Source organism: Ustilaginoidea virens, chromosome 1 (genome assembly GCF_000687475.1).
Source record: "Ustilaginoidea virens chromosome 1, complete sequence".
Lineage (NCBI taxonomy): Eukaryota > Fungi > Ascomycota > Sordariomycetes > Hypocreales > Clavicipitaceae > Ustilaginoidea > Ustilaginoidea virens.
Window position 1 is genome coordinate 1873157 of NC_057316.1, and position 17469 is coordinate 1890625.

Sequence of the window (17469 nt, forward strand, 5' to 3'; positions counted from 1 at the left end):
TTGAATTTCGGCCCACTGCTCAACGGCATGGCGGCGGTTCGACGGAGATACATGATGAGCCGTGGTCCCTCCCTCGTATTGCCATGGAAGCAAGGCCACTTCCTCCCTCCCTTGGCATAACGCAGAGCGAGTCTCTCTGAACCTTTTCTTTTCAACATGCTCGCATCAGTCTTGTCGAGCTTCCTGGCGTGGGCGTCAATCGCCGGGGCTTCATCTGCAGAGCAACGATCCGCCGGCCTTGCCACGGTCGTTGCTCCGGCAGGAACCGTACTCGGCAACGTCAGGAACGGCGTCGAGTCCTTCAACGGCATCCCCTACGCACTACCTCCTCTGGGTCCGTTGCGCATGAAGCCGCCTGTTCGGCGGACGCAATCCCTGGGCGTGTTTGATGCCACCGGACCGGCTGGTGCTTGCCCGCAGATGGTGGCTTCGACCTCCAGCCGGGGGTTTCTGTCCGGCCTGCTCGGGAAAATTGCCAACCTGCCTCTTGTTCAGATCATCACGCGCCAGTCCGAGGACTGCTTGACAATCACTGTTGTAAGGCCCGAGGGCACCACTGCCGGGGCCAAGCTGCCTGTTTTGTTTTGGATACTGGGCGGCGGTTTCGAAGTGAGTAATCGAACAAGAAAAATTTAAAAAAAAAAAAAAAAATCCAGGCCGAGAGAGAGAAGGTGAAGAAAAAAGAATCAAGGAAAACCTGACGTGCGCCGGTGTACGATGTAAAGCTGACCCCTTGTCTTCTTCTTTCGCTTTGACTTGCTCATCTGCAGTCGGGATCGACATCCATGTATGACGGCACCAGCCTCGTCAACTATGCCACGTCCATCAACCAACCCTTCATCTTCGTCGCAGTCCAGTACCGCCTGGCAGGTTACGGGTTTATGCCGGGCAAAGAGATCATGGCCGAGGGGTCCGGAAACGCCGGCCTCTTGGACCAGCGCATGGGCTTGGAGTGGGTGGCGGACAACATTGCTGCCTTTGGAGGCGACGCTGAAAAGGTCACAATCTGGGGAGAGTCTGCCGGCTCCATTTCTGTTCTCGACCAGATGATACTGTACAACGGCAACAATACCTACAAGGGCAGTCCGCTGTTCCGCGCCGCCATCATGAACTCGGGAAGCGTCACTCCTCTAGACCCTCTCGACTGCCCCAAGGGCCAGGCTGTCTTTGATCAAGTTGCCGAGACTGGGGGCTGCGCCTCCGCTGAGGACAAGCTGGCTTGCCTTCGAGCCCTGAGCTCCAACGACTTTCTCAACGCCGTGACGTCGGTCCAAGGGCTTCTATCATACAGCTCACTCGCCCTGTCTTACTTGCCGCGCCCGGATGGCAGGACCATCACGCAGTCGCCCGAGAAGCTAATCCGCGCTGAGCAGTACGCAGCCGTTCCCATGATTGTCGGCAACCAGGAAGACGAAGGCACCCTGTTTGCGCTTTTCCAACCAAACGTCACCACGTCAGAAGACCTGGTTGACTACCTGGCCACCTATTACTTCTCCGGCGCCACCAAAGATCAGCTCACCCAGCTGGTGGATACCTACGGCCACGGCCTGGACGCCGTCATCGACGGCAGCCCCTTCAACACGGGCATTTGGAACGAAATCACGCCGGGCTTCAAACGAAGAGCAGCAGTCCTGGGCGACCTGGTCTTCACGCTCACCCGCCGCATCCTGTTGAGATCCACTGCCCCTTTGCGCCCCGACGTTCCCTCGTGGTCATACCTAGCATCCTACTATCGGGGGCTGCCCGTCCTGGGCACCCCGCACGCCTCCGATATCCTGCAGGTGTTTATGGGCCTCGAGGACAACTACGCCGCCAGGAGCATCCGCACCTACTACACCAACTTTGTGTACAACCTCGATCCCAACGTCGGGGTCACGGGCAAGTACCCCTTTTGGCCGCGGTGGTCCGAGGGGAACAAGCTGTTGAATATTTTCCGTGACAAGGTGACCTTTATCAAGGATGATTTCAGGCAGGACTCTAGCGATTTCATGGAAAAGAATGTCGACTCGCTGAGGTATTAGCGCTGAGATGTCGTAGAGACGTTGTAAACTGGGGCAGCAAAGAGGAGCCATGCCGCGGGAGGGGGGCGGGTCATTGGGGGCGGGTCATTCATTATACTTTTTCCTTCATTGCGTAAATGTATCTTGGTACATGATGTTAGAGCGATTTTTATTCCAGTTTCGATTTTCAGTTATATTTATAATGTCCATAACGCTGACTCGTGATACTCGCCCCCGTTTGTCTATTCACTCAGTCGAATATGGTAGTTGTCACAGTCCACTATATATGCGCAAAAGCAACCACGGCCTTTACCTGGCGAGGCTGCATTAACAAATTACGGCGACTCCATCACCAACAGTCTCCTGGTCAGGGTGACCCATCCTTAGAACGGCATCCAAGGTAACGGGCTCCTGCTGTTTTACCACCAATGATTCAGGTTCACAGCCAGGGAGCCCCGATTACCAGCGGCGACATGCACTCTCCGCACGGCAAACCTACCGCAAAGGCCTGCGGTTCGACGCTGCCTGGCCCCAGGGCACTACAAGGCCGACTATGTAATTAGGCTACTCCCCCGTCAAAGGATCCGCCGCAGGCACTGCACACAGCCCTGTTGGAAGATGGGCCCACGGTCATTGCGGACGACCCGGCGGAGTCAGGGGAAAGAATATACAAAGACCGTCCGCTGCGATGGACGCCGGACAGTCTGGCGAGCCGTGTGCAGATGGCGGGTTGCTGTCCACTACGATGTTGCATCTCGCGCCGAGTCCTAACCGACGAGTGTGGTGCTCATTCTGGACAGAGATAGACGCGTCCTTTTATTCCATTTCGCATGTTTATAAGCATGGACTGAACTGGGTTGGCTCCGAACCTCCTGCTCGTGTTCCTGGACGCCGGATTCCTCCGTTGGCGCGGCTGAGCCTAGTGCGGCCAACGTTCGCTTGCGGCGCACATTGTAGCCCTGAGGGCTGAATGGCGCGCCATGTGGCGCGGGAAAAGCAGAGCCGCATCTGCCATGGCCGCCCGCGCGGTTACATGTTCCGAAATAGCAGCGTTTTCGGTGGTACGGAGTACCGCGTTACGGGGTTGCATATACTTGCAAGGCGGTCACCCATTCGAACAGGCCCGGAGCCGCCAGCGGGACACGCCTGCTTCGTGTCCAAGGTGTGCTCAACAGAAAACTAGAGTCAAAAGGCTCAAGTCTTGTGGGAAAACTACCAGAGTTCTTGCGTGAAAGAAGATCTTGTGGCAGTCGAAACGCGATGCTTGAAGCTTGAAAGCAAGCGCGAGGTTGAAAGGGTTTACGCGCATGGCCGCTAAAGGCAGGCGGTCAGAAACGGCAGGGAAATTTGCCACCGCAACATCTCGTCGAGTTGTAGATGCGCTTTCCGCTCCGAACGACGGGGATGCAGAGACACGCACTCCCGTCGGCTTCTTCCTCTGTGGATACCGTTGGCCCTGGGCAAAGCATTTGTGCCGAGTTGGAGTGAATATGAGCTCGCTGAAGTGAAGGACGACCACATCCGTCAATGCTCCATGTAGTTCGGTGGGCGAAGCTGCAGATATCCCGAGCCGAGGACAAACTGTCACTTTTCTAAAATGCTACGGGATGTAAATGCCGCAAGATTCAAATTCCACGAGTTTCAATTGCCACGGGTGTTTTAAATGCTAGAGATTCAAGATGCATCGCAAAGTACCACAGGATTCAAAGTGCCATGAGACGCAGCTGGCCTGTGTTGCCCTTGTCCAACCACGCCCACTCACTGCCGAGAATCAGCGTTTCTTCATGAACCAAGGGCTGCGGCCAACCTCCCTCAAAATGCTATCCTCCGACGGATCGTGGCCTGTATCCGGCGCCCCGGACCACTTGACATCCTGCTCGGGCGGCAAATCGCAGCTCAGGATTATCCTCCGCGCCTCGATTGCGTCTCGGGACATGTACGGCGGCAAGTCCCCCGCGGTGCCAGCTACTCCCGCCGGGGAAAATGCTTCGTCAACCTGCCGCTTCCTCGGATTCGGCCTCGCTGCGTCCTCCGCTGTGCCGTCCTTGATGCAGTCGGTCTCCACGGTGTGCGGTGCGTGACGGACCCTGGGTGTGTTGGCTGCGTTTTTTTCCAAAGCCAACGAACACTGGAGCGCATACCGGGCAGCCGTTGGAGCGGCCACGCTGTCGACAGCATCGACCTCGCTCGAGAGCATGCCTTTGTTCGTGTCCACGTCTTCGGCACCAGGCTTTGCGTCTGCTGGCGCTGCGCCGCGGTCTCCAAATGAGTCGTTATGAGGCCTGCTGATCAGGCCAGTGGCCAGCACTTCAATTTTCAGTGCGCCGTCACCGCCTGCCTCTACGCTTGTCCCGCTCATGATTCGATAACCTGGAATGTCGCTATATAGAAAGTGTGTTCATTCCTTGAGGCGGCGTGCCATCCGCGCGGGGCTAGAGCTCGGGAATTGCTCACCCTTGGGAGTTGCCGGCGAGCCAAGACAAGCCGGACGGCTGGGAAGTTTAACAGCTGTGTCGCCGCCGAATTCACACGGATACTACTCGCCAATAGGGTATATGACTTCTCCCGAGAGACCGCAAGATTTGCAGTCATCCTTGACTGGAGCGAGTAATCCGGAGTTTATGTTCCGGGGGTTTTCGATTGCTGCTGACCAATATCATGCTACGGACGAGCTCGCCAGCGCCACAAGGAACATAGTCCGTGGGCCAACCAGAAGTGCTGGAATCTCAGGCATGGAATCAAAAGGGGCACCCCAGTGCTATGGGGGCCGATGAGGCTGTGGTTCGGGGTACTGCCAGACTGGGGCGGAATTTGCGCATCTCGCGGCTTGGCGCTGACATTTTGTTGCTGAGGAGACCAAACCCGAACTAGATTGTCTTGGGATGCCATGATGAACACACAGCTTGGTGCTGACACCTTGAAACCTGAACTAGATTGCCTTTAGGTGCCATGACGAACACACAGCTTGATGCCTGCGAACCAGTCCTCACACTGGGAACTAGGGACCTTTACGACGGATCCTGGACGAGGGAACAACTAGAGAGAGCCATGGTACGCCTTGGCTGGGGCTTTCGTCGATACGGATGCGTGGCATTTCCAACAAGCGACTCGGAAGCTCTAGCAAGGCTCTTGGAGTTTGATACGCCCTGGACAGGCTGGTACATTTTTTTTTTCTTTTCAAACTGATAACATGCACTCCACAACTCCCGGCAAAGCCCCAAGTTTCTGCCCTGGTATTGAAGTCGTGATGATGCCGGGCGCTTGGAACTACCCCGTTGACGCCTCACCTCGCCACTTTGTTTCGCAGACACAAAAGGCTGGGTAAAAAAAATTCACTAGAGGCAACATTTCCCGGGTATTGACGTGTCACTTCTGAACAAGATGTATGCATAGGATGACATTGATTGTCGATGGTGTGCCAACTATCCGTGGGAAGGAGAGCCCCTGGTTTCTCTGCTGCCGTTGACGAAAGCAATGAAATCCATCGGCTGCTTCATTCTCAATCCGGCTCTAAGTCCGGATGACAATAACCGCCTTGGTCTCTCGATTGTTGGGGCGGGGTCCTGAGAGCGTCATGGCTGCTTGGCCGAGTCGTGTCAGCGTTAAAGCCAGGATGACTGACATGTGACATTGATATCGACACGGACGCAAGAGCTGATTGCAGGGGCCGCGGAGGTGGTTTGCAGTCCCAACACGCGGACTCGTCGGGTAATCAGTCAGTGGGAAACCAGGTAGCATGCGCAGGAGACGTCGGACGTGGACGTCGCATTGGGGGGGGGGGGGGGGTCCCTAAACAAGCCCCCCCTTTGTCCATGGCGTGGTGAAGAGTGGTTGGTAAGAAAACAGTCGCACTGGAGCGACCAGACGCACACGACTGGGCCACCAAGGGTGGGCGACACTGCAAATGGGGCGCAAGTGTTATGTTGCAGTCACGAGTGGAAATTGGCTGGGAATGCGACGGCGGCTGTTTCGTTGGTGCTGGACTGGGAAATAACCAGCGATGGCCTGCCCCGGGGATGGTGATGCTTACGGGCAGGAGTTGCAGGATGGCAGCGCCGATCAGATGCCGCAAGTTATAAACTTACCATCCCACACGAGGCCGCCCTTTGTGCTAGTGTGGTCCGGTTACGGAAGCACAGCCGGATTTGTCACGGTTATGTCATGGCATTCCACGATGAGGGTTCCGGCTCGCCGAGGCAACCTGAATGGAGGGATGTGGCCGGAGCCGAGGCCGACCGGGAAGCGGGGAACCAATGAAAGGCCTGCAGATGGCTCATTGTCATTGTCTGTAAAAAATACTTGATTTGTCTGTCCTGTGCAGAGGGCGCGAGGCAGACTGTAGCAACCTCGTCACACAGATCTTGATAGATTGACCTTTTCAACGGTTTGTTCTTCCCTTTTCTTCTCTCTTGTTAGAAGAGAAGCGGCTTTTGGCAAAATGGCTGTCGAGGCTGGGTGAATGGTTTGGAAGCGCCAGAGAGCTATTTTAATGCCCTTGATGTGCAAAAAAATAAAAGAAAAGAAAAGAAAAGAAAAAAACCGTTGGCAAATGAAGTCATCATGTCGCATTTTGACAAGGGCAGAAAAAAAAAAGACTTGACCAAACGACGCGCACGAGCTAGCAAGGCCCAAGCCCGGCATTTTATAAATATCACGCCGAAGCTTTTTAGAGAGCAAGTCCTTGGACTGCGCTAATACGGCTGCCCTTCTCCAAAAGTAAAAAGAAAAAAAAAAAGACACAAAAGCACATAATGCCCATCACCGAGGTCTGCAACGTCCGGGTCCTGCGGCTAGACCACGTCGCCGAGCATGCCACGGTCAAGTTTGTCACCAGCCCGGGCAACATTGTGCCGCTGGAATCCATCGCGGATACGTCGATCGACGGCAGCGGATGCACGCTGATGCCCGGGATGATTGACGCCAAGATCGACGTGGGCGCCTCGCTGGACGCGTTCGACGCCTACGCCGCCTGCGGCATCACCACCATCATCGACTCGAGCAGCTCGTCGGACGAGAGCCGGGCCATGGACATGGCCGCGGCAGACGACCCGGGCTTGCCGTCCTACCTCGCCACCGGATCCGCCATTGGGCCGCCGGACAAGCTTGTGAGCGTAAAAAACTACAGGGGGGTGCAGACGGTGGCGACGGCCGATGAGGCGGCGCGGCTGGTGGAATCCAAAATCGTCTCGGAGCGGGCGGCCCTCGTCGCCATCATCGTCGACCAGCCCGGGCTGAGCGAGGACGTCATCGCGGCGGCCGTCAATGAGACGCACCGCCACGGCAGCCTGGCCATTGCGTACGCGACCCAGTCGGGGGCGTACAGGACCGCCGTCGAGCTGGGCTTCGACGTCCTGACGCCCGTGGCCGTCGACGCCGCGCTGGACGCTGACGTCATGGACAAGATTGTGCAGAGGGGCATCGGCGTCATCCCCACCCTGTGCTTCCTCGAGAAGGCTGTGCCGTCCTGGCGACGGCGCGGCTTCGCCTGCGACTTTTCCGTGGCGGTCAAGACGGTGAGGGATCTGCATGCCGCCGGCGCCAAGATATGCACGGGGTCGTCAGCGAACCCGTCCGAGGATACTTCCGTCAGGTTCGGCCGGGGACTGCAGGAAGAGCTGCGGCAGCTCACGCGGGCGGGCCTGTCCAACGCCGAGGTTGTCCGGGCGGCGACGTTGGAGCCGGCCTTGCTGTTCGGCCTGGACGACAGGGGCTCCATCACCACGGGCAAGAGGGCGGATTTGGTCCTGGTGGAGGGGGATCCCCTGGAGGATCTCGACGCCCTCTCCAAGATCCAGTGCGTCTGGGTTCAGGGCATCAAGGTGAACGAGTGAGCGCGGCGCCCGAGGGTGCCGTGCTTGGGGAGAGAGGGGGGGGATGGGCGGCGTGCGCTGGGTGGCGAGCGATGCTCACTTGTCTGCGCTTGCGCTTGTACTATCAACTATTAACCTATCTACCTAAATACCTAACCTACCTACCTACTCAGGTACCTACCTAAGTAACTATACCTTAGCCAGCAACAATGCATGAGGTTGAAGCCGCGAGGTCGCGGACCTCGCGGACCACGCGGACCTGGCCGACGGCCCCAATGCTCGATGGACGCTGGAACCGGAGAATAATATCTGGTTCGTGGAAGCCCAAGATACCCCGACAGGGACGCGAAGCAGAAAAGGCGCGAGTCCGCGTGACTTCGACGTCACGGTGATCTCACGAAAGTCTGTAAACTGGAAGAGGCTGCTCCCCCCTTTGCCACAGCCCAACAAACTTGTAACCCCATATGGATCCGCTTCGACACAAGTGAAGAGGCGAAAAAAAAAAAATAAAAGTAAAACGGCCGCAGACAAGCTTTCGCAAAGCCTCGTTTTTGAATTTTTTTCTTCTTTCTTCTCGTCTTCCTTGTCCGGAGGGGGAAAAAAAATAAAAAACGAAAAAAAAAAACAAAAAAACAAAAAAACAAAAAAAAACAAAACACACAGCCCGATCCCGCAGCATGAGTCATCAACAGAGACACTCGGGGGCGTCCAGGCCGCTCCTTCCCATGCCGTCTCCCCCCCCTCCTTCGCGAGAGCCAAGGCAGGAAGAGCAGACGAGGCCACAGAAGCGGCCGGGCGTCAACCTGGCCTGCGACCGTGAGTTTCATTCTGCCCAGACATCAATGCCCAGACATCAGTTCTTCCCAGGCATTCTCCCCCATGGGCCCTTTTGCTTTGCACGCGCTTCGCCGGGACTAAAATCAGCCAAAACAAACAGGATGCCGAAGTCGCAAGACTCGAGTCTGTGCCTGCCATCCGCCCTCCCTACCAATGTCAACTCCGAGCGATTCTGACTCTCTCTGAAAGTGCGATGGCCGGCGGCCTGAATGTGCCTCCTGCGCCAAGGCTGGGACGAGTTGCAGGTACACCTCGCGCGGCAATGCGCTGGCGCAGCGCTACGGCGGGCTGCGAGAATCCTACAAATCCCTCAAGCATGCCTTTACTATTCTCTGCACCGGCTCCGAGCAAGATGCCGTCAGCGCGCTCAAGGTCATACGCGAGGCGCAAAAACAGGAGAGCCTCGCCTCTGTGCTCGCTCCCAACCCCCCCGGCTTCCATATCCCTCCTCCGCTCATGAGGCAAAGAGCAGCCTGGATGACGAGGGTTGCCTTGGATAGGAATCAACCATCTCTTTATTCAATGATGTTGACCGCGCAGCTAGGACACCATCTCTTGCCGCTCTCAAACTGGACCTCAGTCGCCGCCGGTGACGCTTTGCTAACGCACTTGTTCAAGCTGTTCTTCACCTGGGACACAACGCTGACTCGACTGTTCCACCGCCGTCTACTCACCGAGATCATTGTCTACCGCCAGGTTGCCGAGAGGCTATATGAGAACCAGCTGGATGCCCAGTTCTGCTCCGAGCTCCTGGTCAACTCCATCCTGGCGTACGCTACGGTAGTGTCATCTAGAAAATCCCCCGTGTGCACAAAGTCTCCGACCCGGCACTCTGACCATGTCTTCCACGAAATAAAATACAGGCATTATTTTTTGAGCCCATCCCCACGCTGAATAGCGAGGACTTTGCCCGAGAAGCACACAGCCTGCTGGACGCTCACCAGGGAGACGTCACACTGTCATTGCTCCAGGCTGTTGCCATAATGTCAACCTATGAACAAGCCTTTGGAGACGGAAAAAAACTGGCAAGCCTGTGGTCGAGATACCTGATCCATTTGCCCATGGTTAACGCCCGCTTTCTACAAAGCCTGACGCCGGGACACTACGTGCGGCACACAAAGGCGCAGCAAGCGATATCGCTTGGACTCAGCGGACTGTACTGCTTCAACATGTAAGGCGACTTTGCCATGTCAACCTTGGCGCGGGACCGGAGCGGTTGGTTGGGGAATGTCGAAGCGGCTCGCTGACTTGACGGTAGCAAGACTTGTGTCATTGCAGCCACTAACGTGCCAAGGGGTTGGGCAGCGCAACTGCTTTCCACAGACGGCAATGAGCCATCCGACCTAGTACAAGTGGTTGAGCGGTTGTGGACTCCGTATCCCATCTCGAACCAACCGCAGATATCCTACGCTGCCGAAGCCCTCGTGGTTGAATACACCTTGGTTCGCTTGGTGGCCGAATGCCTGGACATTGCTTACAGCAACAGGACTGCTCTAATGCCCGACCATAGTAGCGCCAAGAACATATATAGTCGGCTACGCAAATGGCACGAGCTGAATGCTCAGAGGTTCCAAGGACAAGGTTCCGTCATTCCGTCGTGGATTGCTATTCTGTGCGTCTTTTTCCCCTTCACGCTGCCGAAATGATTTTACGCTTCGTCAAAAAAAAAAAAAAAAGAAAAAGGAGAGAGAGAAACAAGGAAAAGGAAAATATGACTGACAGGCAGCAGGGTCCTCTACCACTGCGGTAGCATACGTCTTCTCGAACCATTCGTTTCTCTCCCGTTTATCCAATTCCGCGATCACATGAATGCCGCTGTGCTCTGCCAAATGCACAGCGAAGCCATCATCCTGGCACTCACGAGAAGCAAGGACGTCCTGTCGGCGCGGCATGACTTTTGGCTGTCGTACGCCTGCAGCCTCGCTGTCAAACACTTGCTGCTGAGAAGCGAGGCCGCTGGGCCGGGCGAAGATTACCTCTGGAGAGGCTGCGAGCTGCTTTACCTGGCTGGACAGTACATTCCGGAGGCGAACCGAATCATGACGGACATTGGCAAGATTGCCGCCCGGAAGGGCCTAACCCTGTCAAAGAGAGTGTGGGGGCTTCTCCAGGCCAGTACCGTGAGCGTACGGAATACCGTCATTGGGAATACGTCGTATGTGAACCTGCTGGCGGGCAACCTGGGCCTGTCGCCAGCTGGTAGGATCGTCTTTAAGCGCGGGATTGAAACGATTGAGTGATGCAAGGTTGTGTGAGCTGCAGGTCTGTAGGGTAGGCTTGAACGGGGGGGAGTTTTCGATATAAAGAGGAGCAAGAGTAGTACTACTAGACTGTTGTGGTATAACAAGAGAGGCTTCACTTGGTGTGGGGTTGCTTTTTTTCAGAGCGGCATAGGCCAGGAGTATCACGAGAAGTAAGAATAAAAGAACTGGGACAATAGGAAAATAGGAACACTACGAGTATGTCAGAGCAGAAGGAGTGATTTGAGCATGTGCTGATGAAAATATCGAGTATCGAGAGCAGTAAGAGTAAAAAGAACAAGGATAATTATAATTCTTATCACGAGTACTATGAAGTTGCAAGCAACAAAGAGCGTCCCAATGCTGGATTACCACCACCACATGGAGACTTTGCTCGTTGCAACAGATTCAATCAAATTATCCCAGGCGGAAGACATGTCAGGAAGTGCCATGAGGCAAGAGTAATGCTACTATAGAGCTGATGGCAAAATTGCTGGCATCTATCCGGTTTCTACGTAGCCTGACGCTCGATTTCGATATCCTGCAGGGGCTTGTGCTGTAAGGTCTACATACGGATGTACAGGCAACAAGAGCATGGGCAGTAAATTAAGAACATTGCCAGCATCAAAGGGTATTGAGACCAATGAGAACATGAGGGTGATGCGAACATGCGGCGAACCATTGATTTACAGATGATGATGAACCTCTGCCTCTCGCCTGCGTGTCGGTTTCTTCATCAGTCATGACCAATAAGTCAGTGGCAGTGGCAGTGGCAGTGGCATTTGCGTTGCATCCAGGCCGTCGTCAGGGACAAGGTCTGGGTGCGTGAAGATGCTCGCAGCCGTGGAGCCTCCGGTTGGAGCAAAGGCATTCATTCCCTGCGCGTCGACAGGTGACAGGATTCCCCAGGCAGGTGGGTGCAGCTGCAACGGGCTTGCCGCGGAGCCGAGGGCGTGGCCCCACGCAGCCAGGGGCTCGGGCCGTGTGATTGGCCAGGCACCGGTTACTGTGCCTGGGTGCCTGCACGCTGCACGCTACGCTACATAGTACACGCTAGGCCATCCAGAGCTTGCCCTTTGCCAAGGGGTCGCCAGAAATTTCCCGCTGTCGATGCCCTTTTTCCCCTTCCTCCTTTGACTTTGATCCCAAAGCTGCCGACGCATCGCGGATCCCGCGACATTCCCCTGCATCGCCGACAACCCCGATGGTCTCTTGGGGCTCAGCACGTCGGCCCAAGCACCCCTCCCACCAACGCCGCTCGACCACGGTCGCCCTGTCAAAGCCTTGCCCTCCCCCTCTTCCAACAACCCGAGGCTGCCCGCCAGCTCCAGGCGTGCGTGGCATGCGAATCCCATCGCCGGCGGCCAAACGCGCCGACGGCACCGCCATCTGGGCCACCCCGCACGACAGCTACTCGTCGTCGGTCGGCGTCCTCGGATGCAAGATCAACACCGACCGCGTGGCCTACTGGCCGCAGCCCGTCGACTGCGACGGCATCTGCGTGTCGGTGCGGTACCAGGACCGCCAGGTCTACCTCCTGCGCGTCGACCAGTCCGGCGGCGCCCACGACATGAGCTACGACGCGTGGAACTACCTCTACACGGGCGAGCCGGCCACCGAGAAGCCCGCGGCGGGCGGCGCCGTCGAGATGCACTACACGCCCGTCGACGCGTCCCACTGCGCGCCGCTCATCCACACGGAGCACCACCGGCTGCCCTTGAGCGCCGCCAACAGCATGAACTTCCTGGCCAGCTGCCTGGAGCGGCCCGCCAGCTGGGTCGCCAGCAACTACGTCCTGTTCAACATTGACGACCCCATCTGCACGCTGGGGCTGGACGAGCAGTGCAGCCTGGACTGGCCGGGCGCCAACCAGCCGTCCTGCCCGCACGTCCTGGGGGAGCAGACGGTGCTGAGGGACGAGCCCGTCTACAACATCCAGTACCCGAGCGGGAAGAGGGTGCTGGCGTCGTCGGGCGCGTCGGGCGCGCCTGTCCCGGGCAGCGGCGGCAGCGGAAAGGACGAGGAGAATGCTGCTGCTGCTGCTGCTGCTGCTGTCGCGAGGGGGCTGCTGCGGGGGAGGCATGGCGGGCGACTTTTGCTGGGCATGGTGATTTGCGCTCTTTTTGCTGCATAGGCACGGCTTCTTCTTTTTCTTCTTCTTCTCCCTCCTCTTCTTCTTCTCCTTCCCCTTCTTCTCTTCTCTTCTTCTCCTTCCTCTTCTTCCTCTTCTTCCTCTCCTTCCTCTTCTTCTCCTCTCTTCTTCTTTCTCTTCTTGTTTTCTTGTTTTTCCTGGATACCCACCCTGCCCGCCTGGTGTGGTCGGCCACGCCTTGTTTTCGCGCGCACATTGCCCGAGTCCAAGTCTTGAAACAAGCCCGTCTCGGTTGGCGCATTCTGCCAAGCCACCCGCTAAATGCGAACCTTAATGGCACGTAATCTACTTCGCTTCGTTTTTGTTTTCGTTTTGCCCGGGGCCTGAAAAAAAAAATCCGTTTTGGCTAGGGGATGCCGAAAAGCGGTATGAAAGTGGAGGTTGATTGATTGGGTTCCTCAAAAAAGTTTGAAACGATTTTGCCGCGCCATCTAGAACGAGGACTCGAAAAAGGGTCTGTCTGGTGCCACTTTACTCTCCCTTCGTCCATTGCTTCCTCCTCAAACAAGCCGCTCTGGACCGCTCGGGCCAGCCGGGCGGCGGCTGAGTGTGCATACATAGCACACGCACGAGGGGTGCGTGGTGTGTCTTGTCGTTTCAGCCACGAGGCAAAGGCCAATTGGAACCCGCGCACGAAAACAAGACCGGGTTGCAGTGCGGCGTCGCTTTCGCGCTGGCCACTGTCCGTTTGCCCATTCGTCCATTCGTCGATCCATCCGGGCGCCCCGAAAACCTCCGGGCCTAAGCTGGCCGAGACCCATGCCCCTGGATCCCCACCCGAAGCGAAGCGAAGCGGGGGGTGGGGTGGGGGCTGCAAGCCCGGAGTCCCCAGACCCACCTGCCACCTGCCACCTGCAACCTGCAACCTTGCTTGCCCCTGCCACCTGCCAACTGCCACCTATCCAGGAACTGCGGGGATGCCCGCCAAAGAGGGCCAAGCCAAGCCGCCAAGGGCACACTAATCCAACACGGTACATGGCTGCACCAGCGCAACACTGCACGGGGCGCAAGTACCCCGCGCAGCTCGGCGACGACAAAGGGGCTCACGGGGCACCTCCCCGCCGTACCGACCGCCGAGCCCGACCAAGCGGGGCGCCGGTGTTCGTGTCGGCAGCCCGCAACACTCACTCGGGCCGCATATATATATATACAGGCAGGAGTTTTCATTTGCTGCGGCCAGAAAAGAACGGAAAACCCCCCCGCGCGTCCCCGTCCACTGCAGATTTCCCGATTCCCCGATTCCCAGCATCCCTTGCCCCTCGTCCCTGTCTGCCCGCTTCGCTCCGCTGAGCTGAGCCTCTACACCAAAAAAAAAAAAAAAAAAAAAAAACCATGAAGGCCTCCCCATGGGCCCTGACGGCCGCCGCCGTCGCCGCCGTCGCGTCTCCCCTCGCGGCCCTCCAACCCCGAACCACCGCCCTGGAGGCCCTCACCGACCGCTACCTCTTTGAACTCACCCTCCCCGAATTCATGGCCGAGCGAGAAGCCCGCAACCCCGAGTCTGTGAACTGGAACTCTGACGGCTGCACCGACTCGCCCGACAACCCGTTCCACTTTCCCTTCCTGCCTGCCTGCCGGCGACACGATTTCGGCTACAACAACTACCGCAGCCAAAACCGCTGGGCCGTGAGCGCCAAGCGCAGAATAGACGAGAACTTCCTGATGGAGTAAGTAACCCGAGGTCTAGGCTGGCGGCTTTTACGGGGCTTTGCGGGCTTTGTGGCTTACCATTTTTTTTTTTTTTTTCCCTCCCTCGGCTGTAGCCTCGACTTCCAGTGCAAATCTGTCTGGGCGACCAAGGCGTGCAAGGCTTTGGCAAGGGTGTATTACCTGGCGGTCAGGAAGTTTGGCGGCAAGGACGCTCCGCCGGGGAAGCGGGAGCTCTGGCCGCCCGCGTATGCCGAGGCCATGGCCCACTACGAGATCGAGGTCAAGAGGGCGCAGGAGCTGGGGCATTTGCCGATCCTGGAGTCATGAGAATTGGGGACTTTGCTTTCGGCGTTCTGGGGATAGAAGATTGTATTTACACACAGGCATTTACAACGGCGCAGGGAAATACACAAGGCGAGAGTTCAAACCGCGTTGTTAAACATGATGGGTCGAAGGGACGAAAAAAAACAGCGTTTAAAGGCCCCACGATTCGTTGATTCCGGCGTGATACTCGTAGAATACGGCATCACATGGCAGAGCTGCACTGAGCTCATGAAAGACTGCACCAAGCGGGCTCGGTGCAGTCTGGCCGACGGTTCCTTCGCACCGCCATACCGCAGGTGTCCTGAGAGTCGCAGAACCTTGCCAGCAGGAATGCTCGTCACATGGCCAGAAAGACGTGTCTCTGCGCGGGATTGCGTTGGGACATGTTGTGATGTATGGTAGGGTTGCTTACACGGCGCAGGTCTTACGTGGGTCTCTTATTCCGAGCATATGTCTAATAAGTTATATGCTATGATATAAGACAGTCTTATCATACCTTCGTCATAATTTATATATTAGGCACTAACAAGGCCTAATAATTCCTTTTCATTAACCTTCTATTTTTCTATTATTCATATATACAATTATATGCTATGAAAGCTTTGAAAATAGTAGCATTACTAGCTAATTTCCTTTATAACAAATTAAGGACTTTTACGTGCTCCTCGCTTACATACCCCACTCTGTGTGATGGGAAGAGTAATCGACCTGCCGACTTGTGCAGCCAGCGCCGAAGCGTCCCGTCACAGAAGCGGGCGAGGCAACGCGCGGCAAGCTCTGCGAAAACACGCTCACCATCGAGTGGGCCCGATGGGATTTTGCAGCGCTGCTGCCCGACGCTGGATGTTGCGAGGCTGATTTACCAGTCTGGCAGCTCTCGAGGCGCCGTCGGTCTGGTCTGCCTGCAGGATAAAATGAGACATCATCGTATGCTTCAGGAGCGAATCAGTTTGCCGCAGGAGGAAGATTTACCGGTAAAGCGAGTTTTCCCGTTGCACGTGGCCGTTTTGATCAAGTCGTCGGTTCTGCTCGCCTATTGGGATGTTTGCCTCTTTTGATTTTTGTGCACCCGCCGAGTCGGATATGGATCCCTACGACTTTTTACAGGCAGTTCTGATGCTTCCTCAACGCATTGGCGAATTTCGGAGTCGGAAACTGTCTGGCATGCCGCCCTGTGACCCTGGCGTTATGCATATCATTTGCTGTGTTGTCGGCTCGAGATGCGCGCAGAAAGTGCATGATACCACATATTAAGGCCTGATATTGGTCGTATTAATATTCTGTGGCGTTACTGGCGTGTTGTAAGTACTAGAGATCTCATCAAGTGAGGTGATTAAGCATGGTAGCGGATGTATGTTGGTCTTACTCTGTATGATTTGCCACGATCTAGCCAAGTATATTAGGAGCTGGCGCCCTTGACAATCATTCGTGCATGGTGAGTCGATTTCGTCAAGATAGGCACTTTACATCCAAATAAAACGACGCCAAAGGAATGGAGTGAGGCTTGAAAGAGCCCTGGAATTACAAAGGGTCTTCTGGGAGTTTCAGCCCCGGCGTAAGTAAGCAATCCCCGAGGCTCGTTTTTGTCAAGGCCATTGTTGTCTGAAAAGAAAACTGACAGACTCAGGCAAGCTGGAAACTTGACTTGGAAATTGGTCCTCTTCAAGCGGGATGGCCGCTCTCTTGTCTTTGTTCGAGACCACGAGTGAGCTCTTGGAATTCACCTTTGATGCCCACAAAGCCCTTTTTGCAAGGAATAGCTTGACCGGTCTCTTGGGCAATGGGTATTCGTTGGTTTGGAGGCCACGATTGAGGCTTTTCGAGCATCCACTTCGCCGCAAACGTGAATGACTCGGCACAGAAACTGCTAGTTCCCTTGCATGACGAGAAGCTTGGTCTTGTTATTCGAAATGATCATTGGCTTGTCTTGCTAGGCGTACGTATACTTGAAGCCTCCTCAAGTCTTGCACATTGAGTTTGTATCGAGTTTCAAGGAACAGAACTCTGTTTTACAGCTGTAGACGAAGTTCCAAACATCCCTTGAACCACAGGAATTTGTGGGCCGCGATGAAGAAACAGCCACCTTCGAGTAACCCGAGGGAAATGTTGCTCCCGCCATGAGACACCTCCGGTGTATTGCAAACCCGTGGAACAGCAGCGGCTTCGGGCATGCCAATGCCTCGGGATGGGTGACACCGGGGTAGGCGCGTTCGCGCTGCACAGAGGACTGGACTTTGTAGGACTCGTTGCTCTGCCGTTTCCCAAAATGGCTTATGCGTTGGTCAGAACGGGAACCACATTTTTCGTGTGTCGCTTTCACAAGGCCATGGCAGCTGGTACATTGCAATGATCTGTCGACGCGTCGTGCAGAATGGTAGGACAATCTGGGTGAATTGACAGACGCACTCTGGGCCGATTACCACGTTGTGCCCATCACTGAGACGGTATCGACAGGG

General features: G+C 56.1%; 5 protein-coding genes across 5 annotated transcripts; 4 read left to right on the forward strand and 1 right to left on the reverse strand.

Moving 5' to 3' along the window:
* Nucleotides 1-156: 156 nt before the first annotated feature.
* Nucleotides 157-2021, forward strand: UV8b_00274 (uncharacterized protein; the record flags this gene model as incomplete). The annotated part of the gene is made up of 2 exons (XM_043137772.1): nt 157-609; nt 771-2021. The coding sequence occupies 2 exons, from the start codon at nt 157-159 to the stop codon at nt 2019-2021; spliced, it is 1704 nt and encodes a 567-aa protein (XP_042993706.1).
* Nucleotides 2022-3771: 1750 nt separating this feature from the next.
* UV8b_00275 (uncharacterized protein) lies at nt 3772-4359 on the reverse strand (the record flags this gene model as incomplete). The annotated part of the gene is made up of 1 exon (XM_043137773.1): nt 3772-4359. One exon carries the CDS (start codon nt 4357-4359, stop codon nt 3772-3774), a length of 588 nt encoding a protein of 195 aa, XP_042993707.1.
* Nucleotides 4360-6751: 2392 nt separating this feature from the next.
* On the forward strand, nt 6752-10887 carry UV8b_00276 (uncharacterized protein; the record flags this gene model as incomplete). Its single annotated transcript, XM_043137774.1, has 5 exons — nt 6752-7827; nt 8893-9427; nt 9511-9818; nt 9906-10259; nt 10377-10887. 5 exons carry the CDS (start codon nt 6752-6754, stop codon nt 10885-10887), a joined length of 2784 nt encoding a protein of 927 aa, XP_042993708.1.
* Nucleotides 10888-12229: 1342 nt separating this feature from the next.
* Nucleotides 12230-13021, forward strand: UV8b_00277 (uncharacterized protein; the record flags this gene model as incomplete). The annotated part of the gene is made up of 1 exon (XM_043137775.1): nt 12230-13021. The coding sequence occupies one exon, from the start codon at nt 12230-12232 to the stop codon at nt 13019-13021; it is 792 nt and encodes a 263-aa protein (XP_042993709.1).
* A 1350-nt stretch (nt 13022-14371) lies between these two features.
* On the forward strand, nt 14372-15016 carry UV8b_00278 (uncharacterized protein; the record flags this gene model as incomplete). The annotated part of the gene is made up of 2 exons (XM_043137776.1): nt 14372-14706; nt 14803-15016. The coding sequence occupies 2 exons, from the start codon at nt 14372-14374 to the stop codon at nt 15014-15016; spliced, it is 549 nt and encodes a 182-aa protein (XP_042993710.1).
* Nucleotides 15017-17469: the final 2453 nt, after the last annotated feature.